Source organism: Alligator sinensis, unplaced genomic scaffold (assembly GCF_000455745.1).
Source record: "Alligator sinensis unplaced genomic scaffold, ASM45574v1 scaffold651_1, whole genome shotgun sequence".
Classification (NCBI taxonomy): Eukaryota; Metazoa; Chordata; order Crocodylia; family Alligatoridae; genus Alligator; species Alligator sinensis.
In genome coordinates, this window is record NW_005842014.1 from 141,326 (window position 1) to 158,899 (window position 17,574).

At 43.8% G+C, this 17,574-nt stretch overlaps 1 protein-coding gene across 5 annotated transcripts in view; it reads left to right on the forward strand.

Annotated features, from left to right (window-relative positions):
- Window positions 1–17,574, forward strand: part of EFR3A (EFR3 homolog A) — a 156,078-nt gene that overhangs the window by 95,263 nt on the left and 43,241 nt on the right. For all 5 annotated transcript variants that reach the window (XM_025202103.1, XM_014519164.2, XM_025202102.1 and 2 more), the window contains 4 exons: window positions 9,560–9,638; window positions 10,247–10,382; window positions 13,441–13,605; window positions 15,008–15,122. In XM_025202103.1, coding sequence (XP_025057888.1) covers window positions 9,560–9,638; window positions 10,247–10,382; window positions 13,441–13,605; window positions 15,008–15,122 — 495 coding nt within the window. The remainder of the gene's footprint in view (window positions 1–9,559; window positions 9,639–10,246; window positions 10,383–13,440; window positions 13,606–15,007; window positions 15,123–17,574) is intronic.

Sequence of the window (17,574 nt, forward strand, 5' to 3'; positions counted from 1 at the left end):
TAATCCAGGGTGTATAGCCCAATGCCAGATCCATGGCATGGGCAGCTGGAGACCTTCCCAATCTCCGTCTGCCTGCAAACCTCTGACAAGTTGGCAGCACAAGCAGCTGGGGTTGAGGTATCTCAGTGTGCTCTGCAATCCACAGCTGCCTCTGCTTGTGGACTTTTACCAGCACTCATAGAGTTGGGTGACGGGGAGTTCCATGATCCCAAGCTCCCCTGCTCAGGTGGACATGGGCAGCAAGCTGCCTGCCCTGGCTGATGAATGGTTGGGATCTGACCAATTTTATCTATCCCAATCCTACCACTAGTCAGGGGCCCTGATTTGTGGCTTGTGCATGCCCAGACTAGAGATGAATGGGTGGGGCTTATTTCTGGGCAGCACTCTAAGTCTTCCTCCAAATGCAGTATATACATACCTTTGGTTCCTCATTTGAAACTTAAGATAATGGTACTTTCTGCCTCATAAAGGAGAAAGATAAGGTAGCATAAGTTCATGAAGGGTTCAGAGGTGATAGGGGTCAAGTGAATACTTAAGTCAAACTTTTAAGGTAAACCCTGAGGATCGATCTTAACACTTTTTCTTTGACAAAAATGTTCGGTGCTCATTCCACATCCATATGCTCAACAGATAGATAGTCTCAGATTCTCATTTTAATTTTCATTTAATCTAACTATTTTATCTAGTAAACTGGGTAATGAAAATCATGAAAAGTGTATGTAATAACTAGCTGAAGTACCCGTCCTTTGCCCGGGTTATTTTTGTAATTGCAGTGTTTGTTTATTTTCAAAAAATTTAGTACAGCATATTTAGGTCAAAAATATTGTTTATTTTTTAAAGAACATACTACAACATAGTTAATATTTAACATGGAGCGAGAAAAAGTAAGCGCCAGTATAATAATGACAATTGAACTGAACTCACTGCATCCAAAATGGAGTGGTACTAGTGTATCTCAGAAGCAAAGTAATCCTCATAATTTTCAACATACCTCTTTGGCTAAAATTTTGTGTACTCGGTCTCTGAAGTCTGGGTTAATGAAAGAGTTTTCACAGAAAAGTTCTCTTTTATGTACAGTTTAGTGTATGGAAAACAAACAGTAAATGGAATGTCAACTATACAGTCACCTTTAAATTATATACGGATATAGGAATAATTTGCAAACACAAACTGTGACATTACTTTTATAGATGTTATTACTTTGATATTCACAGTGACTCTTCTGGTGCATTAATGGGCAAATTTATAATCTGTTTTCAATAAGGCAAATGTTAAAGAATAATTTTGTTCCATCATGTTTATAGATTTGCATGCCAACTGACAGCAGGCAGCATTTCATCTCTGACTATAAAGTGCACTTATATTTGGAAAGATAACTGTTTAAATAGCTCTGCCCCTTTACTCTGTAAGCATTATAGAAGTCTCCTGAGCAACCAGAATTTTAAAGCAAAGGCTGCATTTTGGTAGCTTGCTTATTTACCTGGCAGAAAACACTGAATATAAAATGAAATCAATTATAAAGGCTCATCTACACAGATATATATATTTGTGCCCCTTAACTTTTGACCGTTGTGGTTCTTACACAGGTGCAAGTGACCCTTGAACTTTTTTAAGTTTACATAGACAGATGTGAACTTTATTTGTTCCAGAGTTTGATTCATACCTATGTTGTTTGCAGAGTTCTGTTTACATTATGGTTTTGTTTGCACAGTTTGCTCAATTAACAGTTGCTTATTTAAGAGGTGGTTTGATTTTTTTTTCATAAAATCTAATCAACTTACTGAATATAAAATGCATTCCTTTTTTTTTAAAGCTTCTCTTCCTATACGTAAAAACAGTGCATTTCCCTTTTCATAAATAATAGATTTAATGTAAATCTTATATGAAATATGACTTAATGAAAGAGGAAAATAGGCAAAAAAAATCCATCCTTAAAGAAAGATGTTGCACACAGAATGTAAAAACTCCAGTTACATAGGAGTTTGTATACATGGGTCATCTCAACATTTTCAGCCTTTTGCATGAAGGTAAATACCAAGCCGTCCTGAATTGTGCGCCCCTTGTAGCTCCCGTTTTGGAGAGGAAGTCTTCTCAGGCTGTTCATGACAGTGTTAGAGTGATGTAGCCAGAATGGTCCAGGAATTGTGTGAGGCAAGGATTTCTTAGGGTGATGTCTTGCATTATAAAACTTGTCTAACTGTCCCAGCCTCACTGTTCATCATGTTCTGAAAATCTCACAACTGGGCTTTCATCCCATTGGTGAGGTTCTCGCCCTTACTCTATCAACTCTCTTGTGCAAACAAAAGCAAGTAAATCCAATGTTAAGCAGGCTTTGCTGCTCATAAGCTTTTGACATTTTCATTAGACAGTGCCATCTCCATGCTGTCTCCCATTCAGTTTCCTAAATGCACTTTCTGCTGTTCTGCAGCTGTTCAAGAAGGAGCTGAATAGCTCCCATCTGCTAGCCATGTCTCAAGTAAGACTTCGAGAGCCAGGGACATGTGGCAAGCTGCATCTCCCAGAATGAATGGAAGGAAAATCTCAATGCCAATGATATCTATTGTGTCCCAGGAGCAAGTCTTCCATTTTTATTAATAGAAACACTCATGAGTTTTGAAAGATCCCTCCAAACTTTGTAGTCCTTGCCATCAGTGCCTTTTCCCCCATTTTTCTTTTTTTTCAAAGCAGCGTGCACATCTTTGGGTGGTAGTTCCAAGGGATGGCCAAGTTGTGCTGTTCACTGGTAGAAGTTGAGAGGCATTTTTCAGATGGTAATGGTCACATGTTTCTGAACATTTGCAGATTCTTTTGCTGTTCTTCCTCACAAAATCAGAACCAAAAGGGACAAGTCTGCTCTTTTACCCTTTGTCAGTCCATAAATTCATAGATTAATGCAGTAGGTCCTTCTTTTCCAAGTGTCTAAAATAATGTAGCTGGTCTCTTAAGCATACATAGCTCTGGTAATCATGAATGGGAGGTTTTTGTTTTGAATCAAATATGTAAAATTTGGAGGCCTTGCTAAATAGGTGTTGGCTGTCAGTGTTAAAGTGGTGTCAGATGTTCTGCTTGTGGAAATAGAAGAAAATAAGTTCAGGTTCTGTAGCGGATGAATTTCTGGTTCAGCAAAACAACAATCTTCTCTTTTTACATTGTGGTTCTATTAATCATTCCAACCAATAATCTCTGCATGAAAAGACTTGAATCTGGCTGTCTGAATTCTGTAGAAAAAGATCCCATTTGCCTGCTGTTTAGCAATTTTGATGCAAAGCAAAAGATCTCTCCATTAAAGCAGAAATGTTTATCTTTGGGATCTATTCAGAGTAATATTCAACCCCTCCCTGAACTCATCTATTTTGGTCATCTCAGATTATTATTTTTAAATAGTTGGCCTTTCAGTTAGTTCTATAAAAGTCTACCTACCTTCTTTTCTACTAGTAACAATCTCATTTTTGTCTTTGAGGGGATAGAGTAGAGCACTTGACTGCAGCTGGGGCTTGGGTGTAGGTGAACCAAATGAAACTGAATCTAGACAAGGGATCATTTGTCATTGATGCACTCACCATAATCCATGTCTTCATAACCTCGAGGGTAGACTATTGCAATGATTCCTATGTGGGGCTGTCCGTGATGATTGTCTGGAGCTGCAGCTGTGCACAAAGCAATGGCCCACCTTCTGATCCCAGTGGGTCAACAGGACCACACATCTCCAGTGTTTCAGAGTCTGGACTGACTCCCCGTAGCTTTCTGAGCACAAGTCAAGATGCTGGTTTTGACCTATAAGTCCATAAACATTCTGGGCCTGTCTTCTCCCGTATGCGCTATCATGATCGACATGGTCAGTCAATAGTAACCTCCTGCAAGTGTCATCAACGTGTCAAGTCTGCTTGGCAAAAACACTTGATGTCATTTTCAGCAGTCACTTTTGAGCTCTGGAACTCCCTCTTGAGGCATGCCAGAGCCTAGGCATCTTTTGGACGTGCTGTAAGACCTTCCTGTTTGGGCAGGCATTTAGCAAACGATGATAGTTTGGAATATTGTTAGAACAAATTAATTCTTAACCAGGGTGGCACAAGATCTTTCCAAAAGTACTGCAGCACCCAGCCATCGGGTAAGGGAGTAAGCAGTTGCTGCTCCTTCTGCCCAGTGCCAGGCACCCTAGCGTCCCACGAACAAGTGGGACTTGCAGTTTGTCCCCACTTCTCAGCAGCCCCCAGCCTTGCAACTGTGCTCTGCACCGTGCCTATGGAAGGGTGAATGCAGGGTTGAAAAAACATTTGAAAATCACCGAATTTAGGGGTAAATCTGAATGGAGGTGGTTTTGGGAAACAGTGGCTTAGAACAGACACTGCCCAGGACAAGTTGTGTCTGGGTATGTTCCAAAATAGAAATATCCCAGGATTGGCATGTACACACGTTACCCTTCTGATAAGGGTTTAGTGAGGGGCTGACTGCAATACTGCTTTTCTGCCATTGATTCCATGATGCAGTTCCAGGAAAAAACTATAAACACTTCTTATTCCATTTTTAGTGCTTATCCTGGGACAGTGAACAGGGCTGTCTGAACAAATGCACTTTGTCCCAGGTTAAAAATGGTTTCTTCTAGGACAAATTCAACATCTGTTTGTAGCCAGCGTGCTAAAGGTCTCAGGGAGACATCAGGGTTCGGTTGGGTTTTGAAATACTCTTAAAGCATAAGACAGCTACGCTGTAGAGTTGCACTTCTGAAAAGGGCAACAAGACAGCATATTTGAGCAGAGCTCCTAAAAGCAAAGACGATGCCTGGACAGTGCTCCAACTCAGTGGGCTTAGGAGCCAGTGAGATCCAAAGATCCACAAGATGCTGGTGGGTGTCCAACAAGAGGGCGTTGACCAGATGTAGGATATCACCCAACTACTGTGTCGAGCAGGGGTTAGGCAGTTATTTGGACCCAAGGGCCACGTAGGAAGCTGTCACAGTTTGGGTGACCACCTTTCTTCCCCCACATGCGGCAACTCACCAAAACTCCCTATGGGGCTTTGGGTGGGTGGGGAGCAGTGTAGAGCAGGTGGAAGGCAGCCGGGACCTAGAGCAGGATCTCCATGCACTGGGCAGGAGCTGCCCAGCTGAAGCTTCCCCACTGCCCGGAGTGGCACAGCAGGAGCAGCGGCTGCAGTTGGAGGCAAAGGGAGAAGAACAGCCCCACCTGTCAGGGCCCCACCCAGCACACAGCTTCCAGAACAGCCCTGCCACAGCTGGAGACAAGGGGGTGATATGGGCCCTCTGCAGCTTCTGGTGGGGCTGTTCCCAGGGTGGTTGAAGCCGGAAGGGTGCTGCTGTGCTCCCCTTGCCTCCTGAGGTCGCTCCTCCCACTCCTGCCCCGGTGCCCTGCCTCACATAGGTGGGTGGGAAGTTTCAGGCCAGCAGCTCCTGCTGGAGGTGAGGGGAGCAGAGGAGCATCAGGCTGACTGCAGCCACACTGGGAACAGCCCCGCCAGAAGCTGTGCACTGGCTAGGGCCTGGGCTGGCAGAAGTATGGCACGAGCTGCCTCGGCAGGAGCGGTTGGAGCACTGCGCTGGGAACAGACCTGCCAGAAGCTGTGCGCTGACCAGGGTGTGGGCTGGGGCCGGTGTGGGCAGGAGCATGGTACAGGCAGCCCTGGGCAGGGCTCAGCCCCATGTGGAATGCTGTGTGGGCAGCTGCTGACCGGACGAGCTCTGCCACACGCACCCCCTGTCTCCCCTCGCCCCTGGCTGGCTCCCAGGCATCTCCCCCACATGTGCATATGACCCCTCCACACACACTCCCATTCCACCCCATCCCCTCACCCCCCTTCCCGGATAGAGCAGTGTGTGCAGTGAGCAGATCACACCTGTCCCATTTCTACTTGTTCTTCCCCATGCTAGACTGAGATGCTGCTAAATGCACAAAGTTATGGGGGGCAGGGGAGGTGCCTTCTGTCTAAAAAGTTTGAGAATCATTTTTGGGGGTTCCATTTTATGTTGATATTGTAGTTGTCTTTTACGCTGTTTTGCTCTCTTGTCACACTTCTGTTTTATAAATTATTCTATTCTCTTATTGTAAGTTGCCCTGAGCCATTGGGAAGGGTGGAATATAAATTGAATGCATAAATAAAATAATAAGCGCTTCATAACGTAATTGTATTCTCTTTAAGTTGTGAACCTAATCAAGAGCTTTCAGCGCTCTAGACCATTTGGTTCAGCCATCTGGATCACACTGCAAAAGCTCTGTCTCAAGCACTGGTGGTTGGGAGGAAATGAGAAGTGGGTACTTGCCCCAACTTAGCTCCCTGGGCGCAGAGCAGTAACAAGTGCAGGGCACATCTGTTCTGCATCGGTATCAGTACTGCCTTCTATTTACTAACCACCTTTTGACAAGTGCCATTGCGTCCGCCAAGGCGTGCAGTGTTTTTATACTTGTCTTTCACTCTTATGTACGATGATTAGCACAGCTAATGAGAAAGCAAAGAAAAAATTTCCACATGAAGATAATTCACAAGAGCGGTGGAGGAATGGGGGGAGCAAATTTTATGCTAGCTGTTATAATTAATATAGTTATTAGGAAATGTTATAATCAACTGCTGTAAAGAAAAGGCAGTCTGTTCTGTTGGGTCTGGTATCAGCTAGCTATCCAGTTAATCAGAGTCTCCAGATTCTAGGCAAAGGAAGTTAAAACATCCTTTCATTTCTGATGCATTTTGTATGCTAACCTATTTTACGTACTTGTCCCTTCACAATATTCTTATTAAAGAAATTGTCCTTAGAAGCTTAACATATGCAGTGGAGAAAGCTAGGCTGAAAATGATTTTGCAGCTGTGATGTCAGTCTCCAGTTGGAATCAGCATTTCAAAAACATACTGCACATAAAAGCATTACTAACAGTAAAGACTTCGTAGACAGCATTTTAAAGTCTCAATTTTTGCTCAGAATGCACAGATTATTATCAGACCGTGCTGTTCTACCAAAGCTGAAGCCTCTGTTTTAGAAAACTTATGTGCCCTCCTTGTCGCTTAAAGTATAATGATTTGGTATGATTTTTATATTGTCTAAAATGCTCACTTGCTTCTATCTTCAGAGGGTATATCCAAAAGCAACAGTTACCCCCAGCTTCTTCAACTTCAATGTAAAATGTTAAGCCATTCATACTTGGATGTTAAAAGATTGATGTATATCTTAGTCACACTGCATATGCTTGGAAAGTTATTTTACCTTAGATCCGCTGATTTCACCATTTAGCACTGTGCTTAAACTTCAAGGTTACTTGCTCATTGTTGGGAGAATGTCTCTTTACCTCTGGTGAAAATGAGTGACCACATTTGCAAAGTGGCAGAGATGGCAAATTAAAACTTTGTCAGATCACCTTTGTGCATATTTTTTTATGCATAAAAGTTATGCGCTACTCTGTACATGAGCACTACAATAAATAACTTATATTCTAGAGATTGGTACATGAGGGTAAACAATATGTTTGAAGAACAGACCTTAAGATGCTTACATTTCTTACAAACGGTATGCAAGTAAAGTGAGACAGTACAATGGGGTGAAAAGGTCATCAAAAGGAGTGATTTTTTGTGCTCTTATTCTCTCTGTATCAGTTTGCCAGCAAACATCACGAGTTCAGATAGCATTGAAAATTAATGTTTTATGTCTACAGTGTGATCTTTATTGTGGTTTGGCTATAGATGCAGCATAGTTTCATTATATTTCATTTCAAGTTAGGTACTTCAAGGTACAATAAGTATTCTAGGCTCTCTTGTTTCTCTATGACTGTATTAGTATGAGGAGTTGGTACGTGTCCACTAAAACTTCTGTTTTCACACACACAAGAAATACATGATGCATCATCAAATTCCCTACATGCTAGAACAGATTAATTTTCTTGAGTTCAAGAACTCACAAGCAGAGGAGGGTTATTACAGTGTAGGGGAAGCTACTTGCTTTACTCCACAATGAAGTGGGGAAATGAAAATTTGGCTTTCTTTTTTATTTATCTTTTTTGTTCCTCGTTAAACTAATTATAATACCATAAATCCTATTGCTTTCTAATTTTTGGACCAGTCTATACCAGGGGTTGGCAATCCCCAGCTTGCATAGCACGCAAGGCCATTTTGCTTGGCATGCCACAGCCAGCCTGGTCTCTGGGCAGCTACCACCAGCTATAGAGCCTGCCTGGGCTGCTCTCACCAGGTGGACAGGCTCCATGACAGCTGTGCACACACCTCCAGGCTGATGGCAGGGAAGGGGCCTGGGGCAGCACAACCCCTGCCCCTCCCTTGCTGTCCACCCAGAGGTGTGCATGCAGCTCCCACTGCCAGGGAACCTGGCCAAGGGCTCCAGAGCCTGGTGCAGCTGTTTGCAGCCTCCCGAATACCTGCCACTATCAGCCTGGGATCTGGACAGCTGCAGTAGGTGGTGGGCAGGCTGGAAACATCTGCACCTGGCTCCAGAGCACTGGCACTAGCTCTGTGGCAGCGGCAGCTTCATTTATGACTCTAAGATGGCAGAGGGGAAGTCTGAGGTTACGCTGCCTTGACCCCTTCCCTGCCCTGTGCCCCAAGGCATAGAGCTGGTGCCAGGACTCCAGAGCCCAGTGCAGCCCTTTGCAGCCTGCCTCCTGGCTGCTTCAGCTGCCCAGAGCCCGGGCCAGCTATGGAAGGCAGCCAAGAGACTGTAAAGAACTGCACCAGGCTCCAGAGCATTGGCACTGGCTTCTTGCCAGCAGCCAATGCATGCTCATCCCAGGATGCAGGGCAGGGAAGGGGCCGTGGGAGAGCCATGCCACCCCCTCTCCTTTGTCCCCCTGCCCCACCATCTGCCTGGAGATGCAGATGCAGCCTCCAGCAGCAACAGGGATCGGGCCCCTTGCACCTCCCCTGCAGTCTGCTTCTCATCCGCCAAGTCGAGGTATGGGTCAGGGTTGGATTGTTTTTGGAACCTTGGCCAAAAATGTTGCCAACCCCTGGTTTATATCTTTTTAATAGCTTTCCTGCATAACTGTTTCCACAGTGCAAAAAGTAGTTTGAGCTCAGATACCAAAATCTAGCTATAGGCCTATGATTTTTTTAAATATTGACTACCATGCTTGTTCAACTATAAAATGGAAGGCAATGCTTTTATAATTAGAAGGCAGTTGGTTTCAGTGAGATCTGGGGTGTATAGCACCTTCTGATAAGATTATATATAATTTTTTTTTTAGGGTCTTCAGTAGAATAACCAACTATTAAAGCATACAATTTTTAGCATTCTTGTAAGAAATATTTGGCATGTCCAAACTTTAAAGCAGAATCTCTGGAGAAAATAAGACCTGTAGTTTCTAAAGGTCCGATTCTTTCATAATTGCAAGGCTGTCATTTTGAAGTGTAAGAGCAAGGAAATGAATGATATTTGGACATATAACAATAGTAAATGGGGTGCCCAAAATAGTCTTCTGTTATGTAAACAGATTTCATTTTTACTTTAAACTGAAAACAACTAATTATTGCAATACAACCCATGTTTTTTCAAGAATCAGTTTTAAAAAACCCTAAGGAAAATAAGATCTGTCTTTTGGTTTTGTTACAGGCATTTAGACCACCACAGACTATGGGACCCCAATGAATTTGCTGTCTCCTGCTTCAAAATCATCATGTATTCTATACAGGTGTGTTTAATTTAATTTAATTTTTCTTATGATTAGATGAAATTCTGTCTCTCATACACATTCTGATAACTAAACTATCTGGGTTGTATGTTCATTACCTATAATAGTGAGGCTACTTAAAGTGAAGAATCCAGGATGCCCCTGCCTAACATACCTTATAGAAAAATCATTCTAAACTCCAGTACATGTTGAACCATTTAACCCTATATACATTCTCACCAAGAATCCCAATTATTCAGTATCTAATCCTATTAGTAGTGCGACTAGTAAATGTGTAGAAGAAAGAAGAACACTAGATCTGATTTTCTAATCATGAGCTTGCATCCAAAAGGCACATAATTCCATCAGGTTATTTATTCAAGCTGCTGATAAGTGATTCAATCAGTAATTGCTGGTCACCCAGGTACAATTTAAAAGAAGCCATTCTGAAAAAAATTGAGATATATAATGAAATTCTATCCAACCTACTATTTCTTTTTATCTAGATTTAGACCAATGGAGAGAAGAGTGCCATGATGCAGGATTTCAGTCAGCACTGAAGATTGGCTAACTCTGTGTGGATTTATCTTTTATTGCAAAGAAAAGTTACTTTCTTTTTTCTTCTGCAGGCTCAATACTCCCATCATGTAATTCAGGAAATCCTGGGACACCTGGATGCTCGTAAAAAGGATTCACCACGAGTGCGAGCAGGGATTATTCAGGTTCTTTTGGAAGCAGTGGCCATTGCTGCTAAAGGATCCATAGGTGAGCTATATTCAATTATTGATACCGGACCAAAGGACTGTTGTTGTGAGTAGAAATTAATTATACTGTATCACGTAACATACCACACACCTCTAAATAAGACATGCAACTTCTTTTTGAAAAGTAATGTAGAGAAAAAAAAATTCCAGAGTCACAGACAGTTATGACATAGAGTAAGTCCTTCTCAAAGCATAAAGTGTCCAGGAAGTGTCGTATCCCAGGAAATAGTTTGAGTGAGGCAACCAGAACTTCTGGTGTGGCAGGGCAGCACAAGGCTAGGCCCTCAAACCTTGCAAGGACAGTAGTAAGATTATTATTTACAGGAACTTTATATAAAGAACTAGTTACAGTAAAGAAGTAATAAAGTGTTGTTTCTACACCACAAGCAACATCAAGTAGCTTGCCTGCCCTGTGCCAGTTCAGTTGCTGCTTCAGGTACAAGCTACAGTGCTCAGCCAATATCTGTTGCAAAATCCTTACCAGCTGTGAGAGGATTAACACTGGACTTTGCTCCTTCTGTACATTGGACCAGGCCCCAGCCCTGGTAATCCACATCCACGGTGAGACTCCAGAGAGCATTGAGTATTTCCCGTACCTTGGAATCCATCTCTCTCAAAAGGCTGACATAGCCAATGTTGGATTTCTTCATTACAAATGTGCAACTGCATACTTTGGATGTCTGAAGAAATAGGTGTTTGAAGAACACGACATCAGATCTGAAACCAAGCTCATGGTTTATTACGCAGTCGTGATCCTCAACTTGCTGTACCGAGCTGAGTAGTAGACAATGTACAGTATAGTTGTTGGAGAAGGATCCATGCTGCCTGCAGAGGATCCTTCAAATCCAATAGGAAGAGAGCCATACAAACAGTAGTGTTCTGCTGCAAGCAGACACCACGAGTATTGAGGCAATGATCATCTGGCATCAACTTGGTTGGGCTGGCCATGTCATCCAGATGTCTGATTCCAGACTCCTGAAGCAAGTTTTATTCTCCCATCTCAGCCAAGGCATGCGCTCAAGAGGAGGGCAGAGAAATTGCGTTAGGGATATCCTCAAGGCCAATTTAAAAAAATGCAACATTGATGTCAGCTCATGGGAGACAATCACCCAGGACCACACCAAATGGAGGAAGTCTCCTGCAGGGATCTCAGCACTCAGAAACCTCACAACAACAGTGGGAGACGGACAAGCAGGAGCAGCAGAAGTAGCATGTCATAGACCAAATCAAAGATCCAGCACCACCCACTCCACAAGAAAACACATATCTGATAGGGCTGTGCAAAACAGCACTGTTTCATTTTGACTTCCATTTCAGAGAGACAGTGTTTTGTGTTACTGTTTTGAAGCACTGTTCTGTTTTATTTCGTTGAAACTGTTTCAACACCGTTTCGACATGTTTTGACATGTGGACCAATAGGTCTATAATGGGAAATCATGAAAAAGCGTATAACTTTGTCATTTCCTGCCTGATTTGGATGCCAGTTGCATGGATAGTAGCCCCTTCTGAGGGCATGAAATCTGCCAACTTTCAAGGAGATAGGTGCAGGGGTTTCTGGGAAACTGCACCTCAAGCTGTTCAAAGCAAAACTCTTTATCGCTTGCCGGCAGTGGTAGCCTGCATGCAGATCTGAGGGTCTGTGCCCCCCAGGAGGGCTATGGGACTGTGCCAGACACTTTCCAGGGGTGCAGTCCCCCAGGTCTGCATGAAGGGTAGCCTGCTGTCAGCGGCAGCCTGCTGTCATCCTGCGTGTGAATCTGGGGGCCCATGCCCCCCAGGAAGAGTCCGGCACAGCTCCTCAGCCCTCCCGGGGGGCGCGGGCCCCCGGATCTGCATCTGGGGTTTCACCTGGCTGCTGCTTCTGGCTGGGGAAATAGCCCGGAGCAGCTCCCATCACCAGCTGGCTGCAGTAGCCTGCTATCATCCAGCATCATCTGGGGGCCTGCACCGCCCAGAAAGAACTGGGGGAAGTGATCAGAGAGTTTGCAGAAAGACCGATGGAGCTGGGGAATCCAACTGGGAACTGGGATGTTCAGCCCCCTGTTCGCTTCCTCCAGCTCTCTGATAATTTCCCCAGCTCTTCCTGCAGGGCATGGACCCCCAGATCTGCATGCTGTGTTTCAGCAGGCTGCCTCTGCAGTTTGTAACAGCCTGTTGAAACCCCCACCCCCAGGGAAGAGCTGGGGAAATGATCAGAGAACTGGGGAAAGCAATCAGAGAGCTGCGAAATCGAACAGGGAGCTAGATGTCCATATCAAAGCAGTCCTTCCCCCCTCTTCCCACTCCCTCTCCTTAGTTTCTCTTTAGCTGCAAGCAAGCCCGGCTTTGAAACTCGAAACTTTCGAAACGTTTCAAGTGCCCTCATTTCGTTTTGAAGCTGCTTCAGAGCCTTTTGTTTCATTTCAGTTTTCCTGCTTTGAGCTCCAAACGTGTCGAAACAGCTTCAAAACGAAACGCCCAGCAAAACTTCACGCAGCCCTAATATGTGAGTTACATTAGAGCCTGTAAATCCCAGATAGGCCTCATCAGCCATCTTTGGACACACAGATAAGACAGTCATGGAAGGCATCCTCGACTGCGAGGGATTGCCAAAGAAGAACGAGACCAGAATGACCAGTGAGAAGGGAGAGCTATTTTGACAGTCATTAAAGCACTGTATCTCGTGCTTCTTTTCAACAAAAAAAGGTCTGCTTCCCCACTTAAGACATGGCCCCCCCAGGTTTGGAGGGCTGACTTTTTGGGCAGTAAGGTGTGCGAGGTATGTCAGTAAATGCAGTACCTTTTGAAGTCTGACTCAAAGTTTTAGTCACATGCAAGTGAATAAACTTGAAAATCCCACTAGGCAACTCCGTATGACTAGGGTATCTTTAGAAAATTTTATTCAAAGTCAGTTTGCATGTAAATTTTATGATCATTCTCATCTTCATAATAAAAACGTGTGTGTGTGTGTGTGTACTCTATCATTTCTTTTGAAATGGATTGGGAAAGTTTTTTAGTTTACTTTCATTAAGTACCTTTCATTTGAAAACTACAAACAGAAAATCTGTGTTGCTTTGTAGGCCCAACTGTCTTGGAGGTCTTTAACACCCTACTGAAGCACTTGCGTCTTAGCGTTGATTTTGAATTAGGGGACGGACGTAGCTCAACTGACAGTGCCATTGTCAGCACAGGCTCCAAAGAAAGTGATGAGAGGATTGTCCAGAATGCCATTATTCAAACAATTGGTGAGTAAAGGTTTATTTGGGGGGTTTTTTTATTTTTGTTTTGTTTTTTCATTTACTTGGGCACAGGCTCTTTAAAAAAAATGATGACATAGATGTCCAAGTCAAAACCCAGAACCTCAGTAAAAAACACATCCTATCCTTTTTATTCCTCCCTTTATTCTTCTCCCCACTGAGCTAAAAGGAAGAGTAGAGATATCTGACTGGCCTAGTTTTTTGATCCTAAGCTGAGTTTGCAGGACTGATGATTACAAAGTTTTCTTTTTACTTGTTATATGGGCCTATACCTCAGTCACTGAGGCACAATGAGAATTAAACTATATATGCCATATTTTTAGCATCACAGCGTTGATACAGACTTTGAATACTTAGGCAGAAGCCCATAGCTTGTATTTATCTATTATCCCTTGAAATATAGATTCATCCTTTGATTTACATTAGAATCATGGAAATTTAGTCTTGTGGATCATTGATGCTATTAAATAATCCTGATATGAAACCTGCATGGGCATTACTGTATATAGTAGGAGATGTATTTTACTAGTTACTTCTTTAAAACTTGTGGAAACCAATATTGAACATAGCTGCAACAATGACCCCTAATGGCCAGTTGTGTATATACATGAATTACTGCATAAGAGAAATAAAATCTTATTTTGGCATAAGCTTCTGTAAATAATTCCATTAATATGATTTCCCTTTTGCCTCCCTCTGTTCTTTTAGTACTAACTGTGTTACAGTACTTTTAATGAAAACAATTCCACTAGCCATTCCCCCAATTTAAGGTTTGAATCTCTCAAATCTTGTTCAGTAAGTCTACCTATTTCTTAAATCTTTATGCCATCATTCCGAGGACTCAGTAATTATTTCTCAATGCTGTAGTGAAACTCTGCTTTCTTGAGAGAATTTTTTTATTATGGTTTTAGATTACCTTCTAGCTCAAATATAAACTAGTGTTGGTATACTATGGTACATAAATGAAGGAAGAACATACTCATATTCTTGTAAAAGTTCTTTCAGCACCCCATTCATGTCTGATAATAGCATAAAAGAGTGCAAAAGTAAGGAATTTAATTTTGTTCTAACAAAGAAAATTTCCAGCTCCTCAGTACTCTTGTTAACTAATAATTAATGTCAAATGTTCTAGTTTAAATCGTATAATTACTCAGGAGGGATGAGAATAGCAAGTGTTTATTGGGGGGGATGACGGAGTCGTGACAAGATGGTGTACGCTAAGGAGCATAGTTGCACAGATGAGGGTGAATCATATACATTACAAAGCAGTTGTTTTTTTTTTTTTTTTCAGAAGGTACAGGAGACTCGGGGAGAAGTGGGCATTTTATTCCTGTTCTAAGAGTAGCTGATATCTCTCCTCTCTTCAGTGCTTTCTCTTGCTTTTATTTAGGGTTTTTTGGAAGCAATCTTCCAGATTACCAGAGATCAGAGATTATGCTGTTCATCATGGGGAAAGTACCTGTTTTGGGGACATCTTCGCATTCACTGGATACAAGTTATCTTGGGTTTGTATGCTTTCCTACTTTTTATGATAATGAAGCCCTGGTAAAATGAAAAATTTAAAACAAATTGAAATCTAAAATCCCAACTTTTGAGTTTAAATATCATTTATAAACCAGTCAAACACTGTGCCATCAATATGAACCTGGTCTCCACAAGACATAGTTAATTAGAGTTCATTGGAAAACTCTCTTGACCGCACCTCCCCTTGCAGTAGTGTTCTGTGCTTCACAGTCCTACAGCTGTTTTGAAGATTATCCACTTACTGTTTCATTAATTCCGTAAGTTTTTATGAAACGTGGTCCGTGAGCTAGATAATTATCCTATGACTACAGATTCTTAGACAGCTAAATAATTCAAAAAGTTTTCAGCTTCATTTTGTATTAATTGGTTTTCAGATTTGGTAGTAGTCATACTGAGGAATTTATACTGAACTTATGTCACTAGAGCAGAGCTGTGACGTGGTGCTGCTGTGGCCAAATTAAAATGCCCCACGTGCCTTCTGTAGAGGCTGATTGGGATGCAGCTGTGGTTGGACCCTATGATTTTTCTGCAGCCCTTCCCAGTCTGACCCCACACATACTCCTCCCAAAAAGAGCGTTGTAATGAGCAAGCGGGACTGTCTGGTATCCTTCTGTTTCCAAGAGGAACATGCAAGTTCAGACCAGGAAGAGCTGTTGGGAAAATCGATGCTCAGGCTGGTTTGTAACACCCCTTTACCCTGCTCAGTCAGAGCAGTCCTGCTATGTTGGAACAGCTATTTGTGCTGCCTGACTGGAGGACCTGGGTGCAGGGACACCCTGGAGATATCCTGCTGTGAATTCACTATATTTAAAAGTTAGACATTTGTTTAAGTCTGTCATTATGAGCTAAATTTTTCCTGTGACATTTTAACATATAAAGGCTGCATTTCCCCTTTATAAGAATAGTGATTAAGAGATCATTATTCATTCTAGGTATACTTGGTTACATGGTAACACCCTGAACAATCTCATTTTGATTTAAATTGTAGGTCACCTAGAAGCAGATTCTATTCGACTGATTTAGGTGCAGAAGTGGATTTAGGTGCTTAAGTGCAATTCTGTTCACCCAGCTCAAATATTAGTTCATTCAAAAAGTGGGTCAGTCTTTCTTGCTGCTTTTTGTACTCAGGCTTAATGCTTAATTTGCTGCGGCACCAGTTTACTCACTAGTAAATTACTTGTGAGTAAATAGTCCTGGGCAAGCATCTACATGTGCAGGGAGGCGGAAGCAGATTTGCTGCCAATCTTCTCCTGCTTCCCAGGGCTCTGCAATGGACCCCTACTGCCACCCGGGGACGCTCCAGGCTCCAGTTGCAGCTGCCAGCAGCCCTCTTAAAAGGCAGCCCTGCTCGCTGCTTTTTGGCCAGCTACTTCCCTGGCCAGAAGCAGCGTGCCCAGCCCAGGGACAGCACACGGCAGCACTCTCCTCCCCGTCTGTGCCTCCCCACGCTATGGCTGCTCCAGCCCCTGTCCCTGGCAGAGACAACCAGTGCTCCATGCTCCTCCAGGCCACCACGCTGGCCCTGCTGGCCCACCACGCCAACTGCGGCCTGGCCCACAGCCGTCTTGCCCCTCCTGGCTCACCCGTGCACAGCAACCGCCTGCCATATGCCATCCCAGGGACACCACCATGCACCTGCCACCTCCACCCCTTCCACCTGGCCTGGACCCCAGCCACTACTGGGGCCACTGTTGCCCTCCAGGGCCTCCATCCCTGCAGACTCTGGGGCACTGGGCCAGCCAGGACTGGTGGTAGCACGTTGTCCAGTGCACCTGGGACAATAAGCAGTGGCTAGAGGCTTTCAGGATGACCCGGGCCACCTTCCAGGACCTGTTGAAGTAGCTCTGGTCCCCTCTGCAGTGGCAGCCCACTGGCATGCAGCCACCTCTCCCCATGGACACCCAGCTAGCCCTTGCCCTGCTCAAGCTGTCCACACCTGCCAGCCTGGAGTATGTTGGCCACCTATCTGGCATGGGCAAGGCCATTGCCAGGAAGGCAGTCTTGGAGGCGTGTGGCACCCTCCAGCACATGTGCTAGGGCACACTGTGCTCCGCATGCATGATCCCCTGGCAGTGGTGGTGGGGTTCTGTGCCCTGGGATTCCCCAAGCGCATCAGGGCCCTGGATTGGGACCCACATACCCGTCACTTGCCCTCCCCACAGTGACTGACCCCATTACAGCCAAAGCGGCTGTCACTCCATGGTGATCCAGGGCGTCGTGGACCACCACAGGGCCTTCACACTGTCATTACCCAATGATTTTTAGTGCCTCGGCACAGTGGAATTTTCCCGCCACATTGGAGCTTCTTTGCACGGTGGAATTTTCTGCTGCAAAGAGAAAACCCCGGTGCAAAAAAGTTCCCGCCATCTGTATGTAAATTCGCACCCCATTATTGGCTGATTCTAAATTATTCCTACTTAACGACTAGTAATT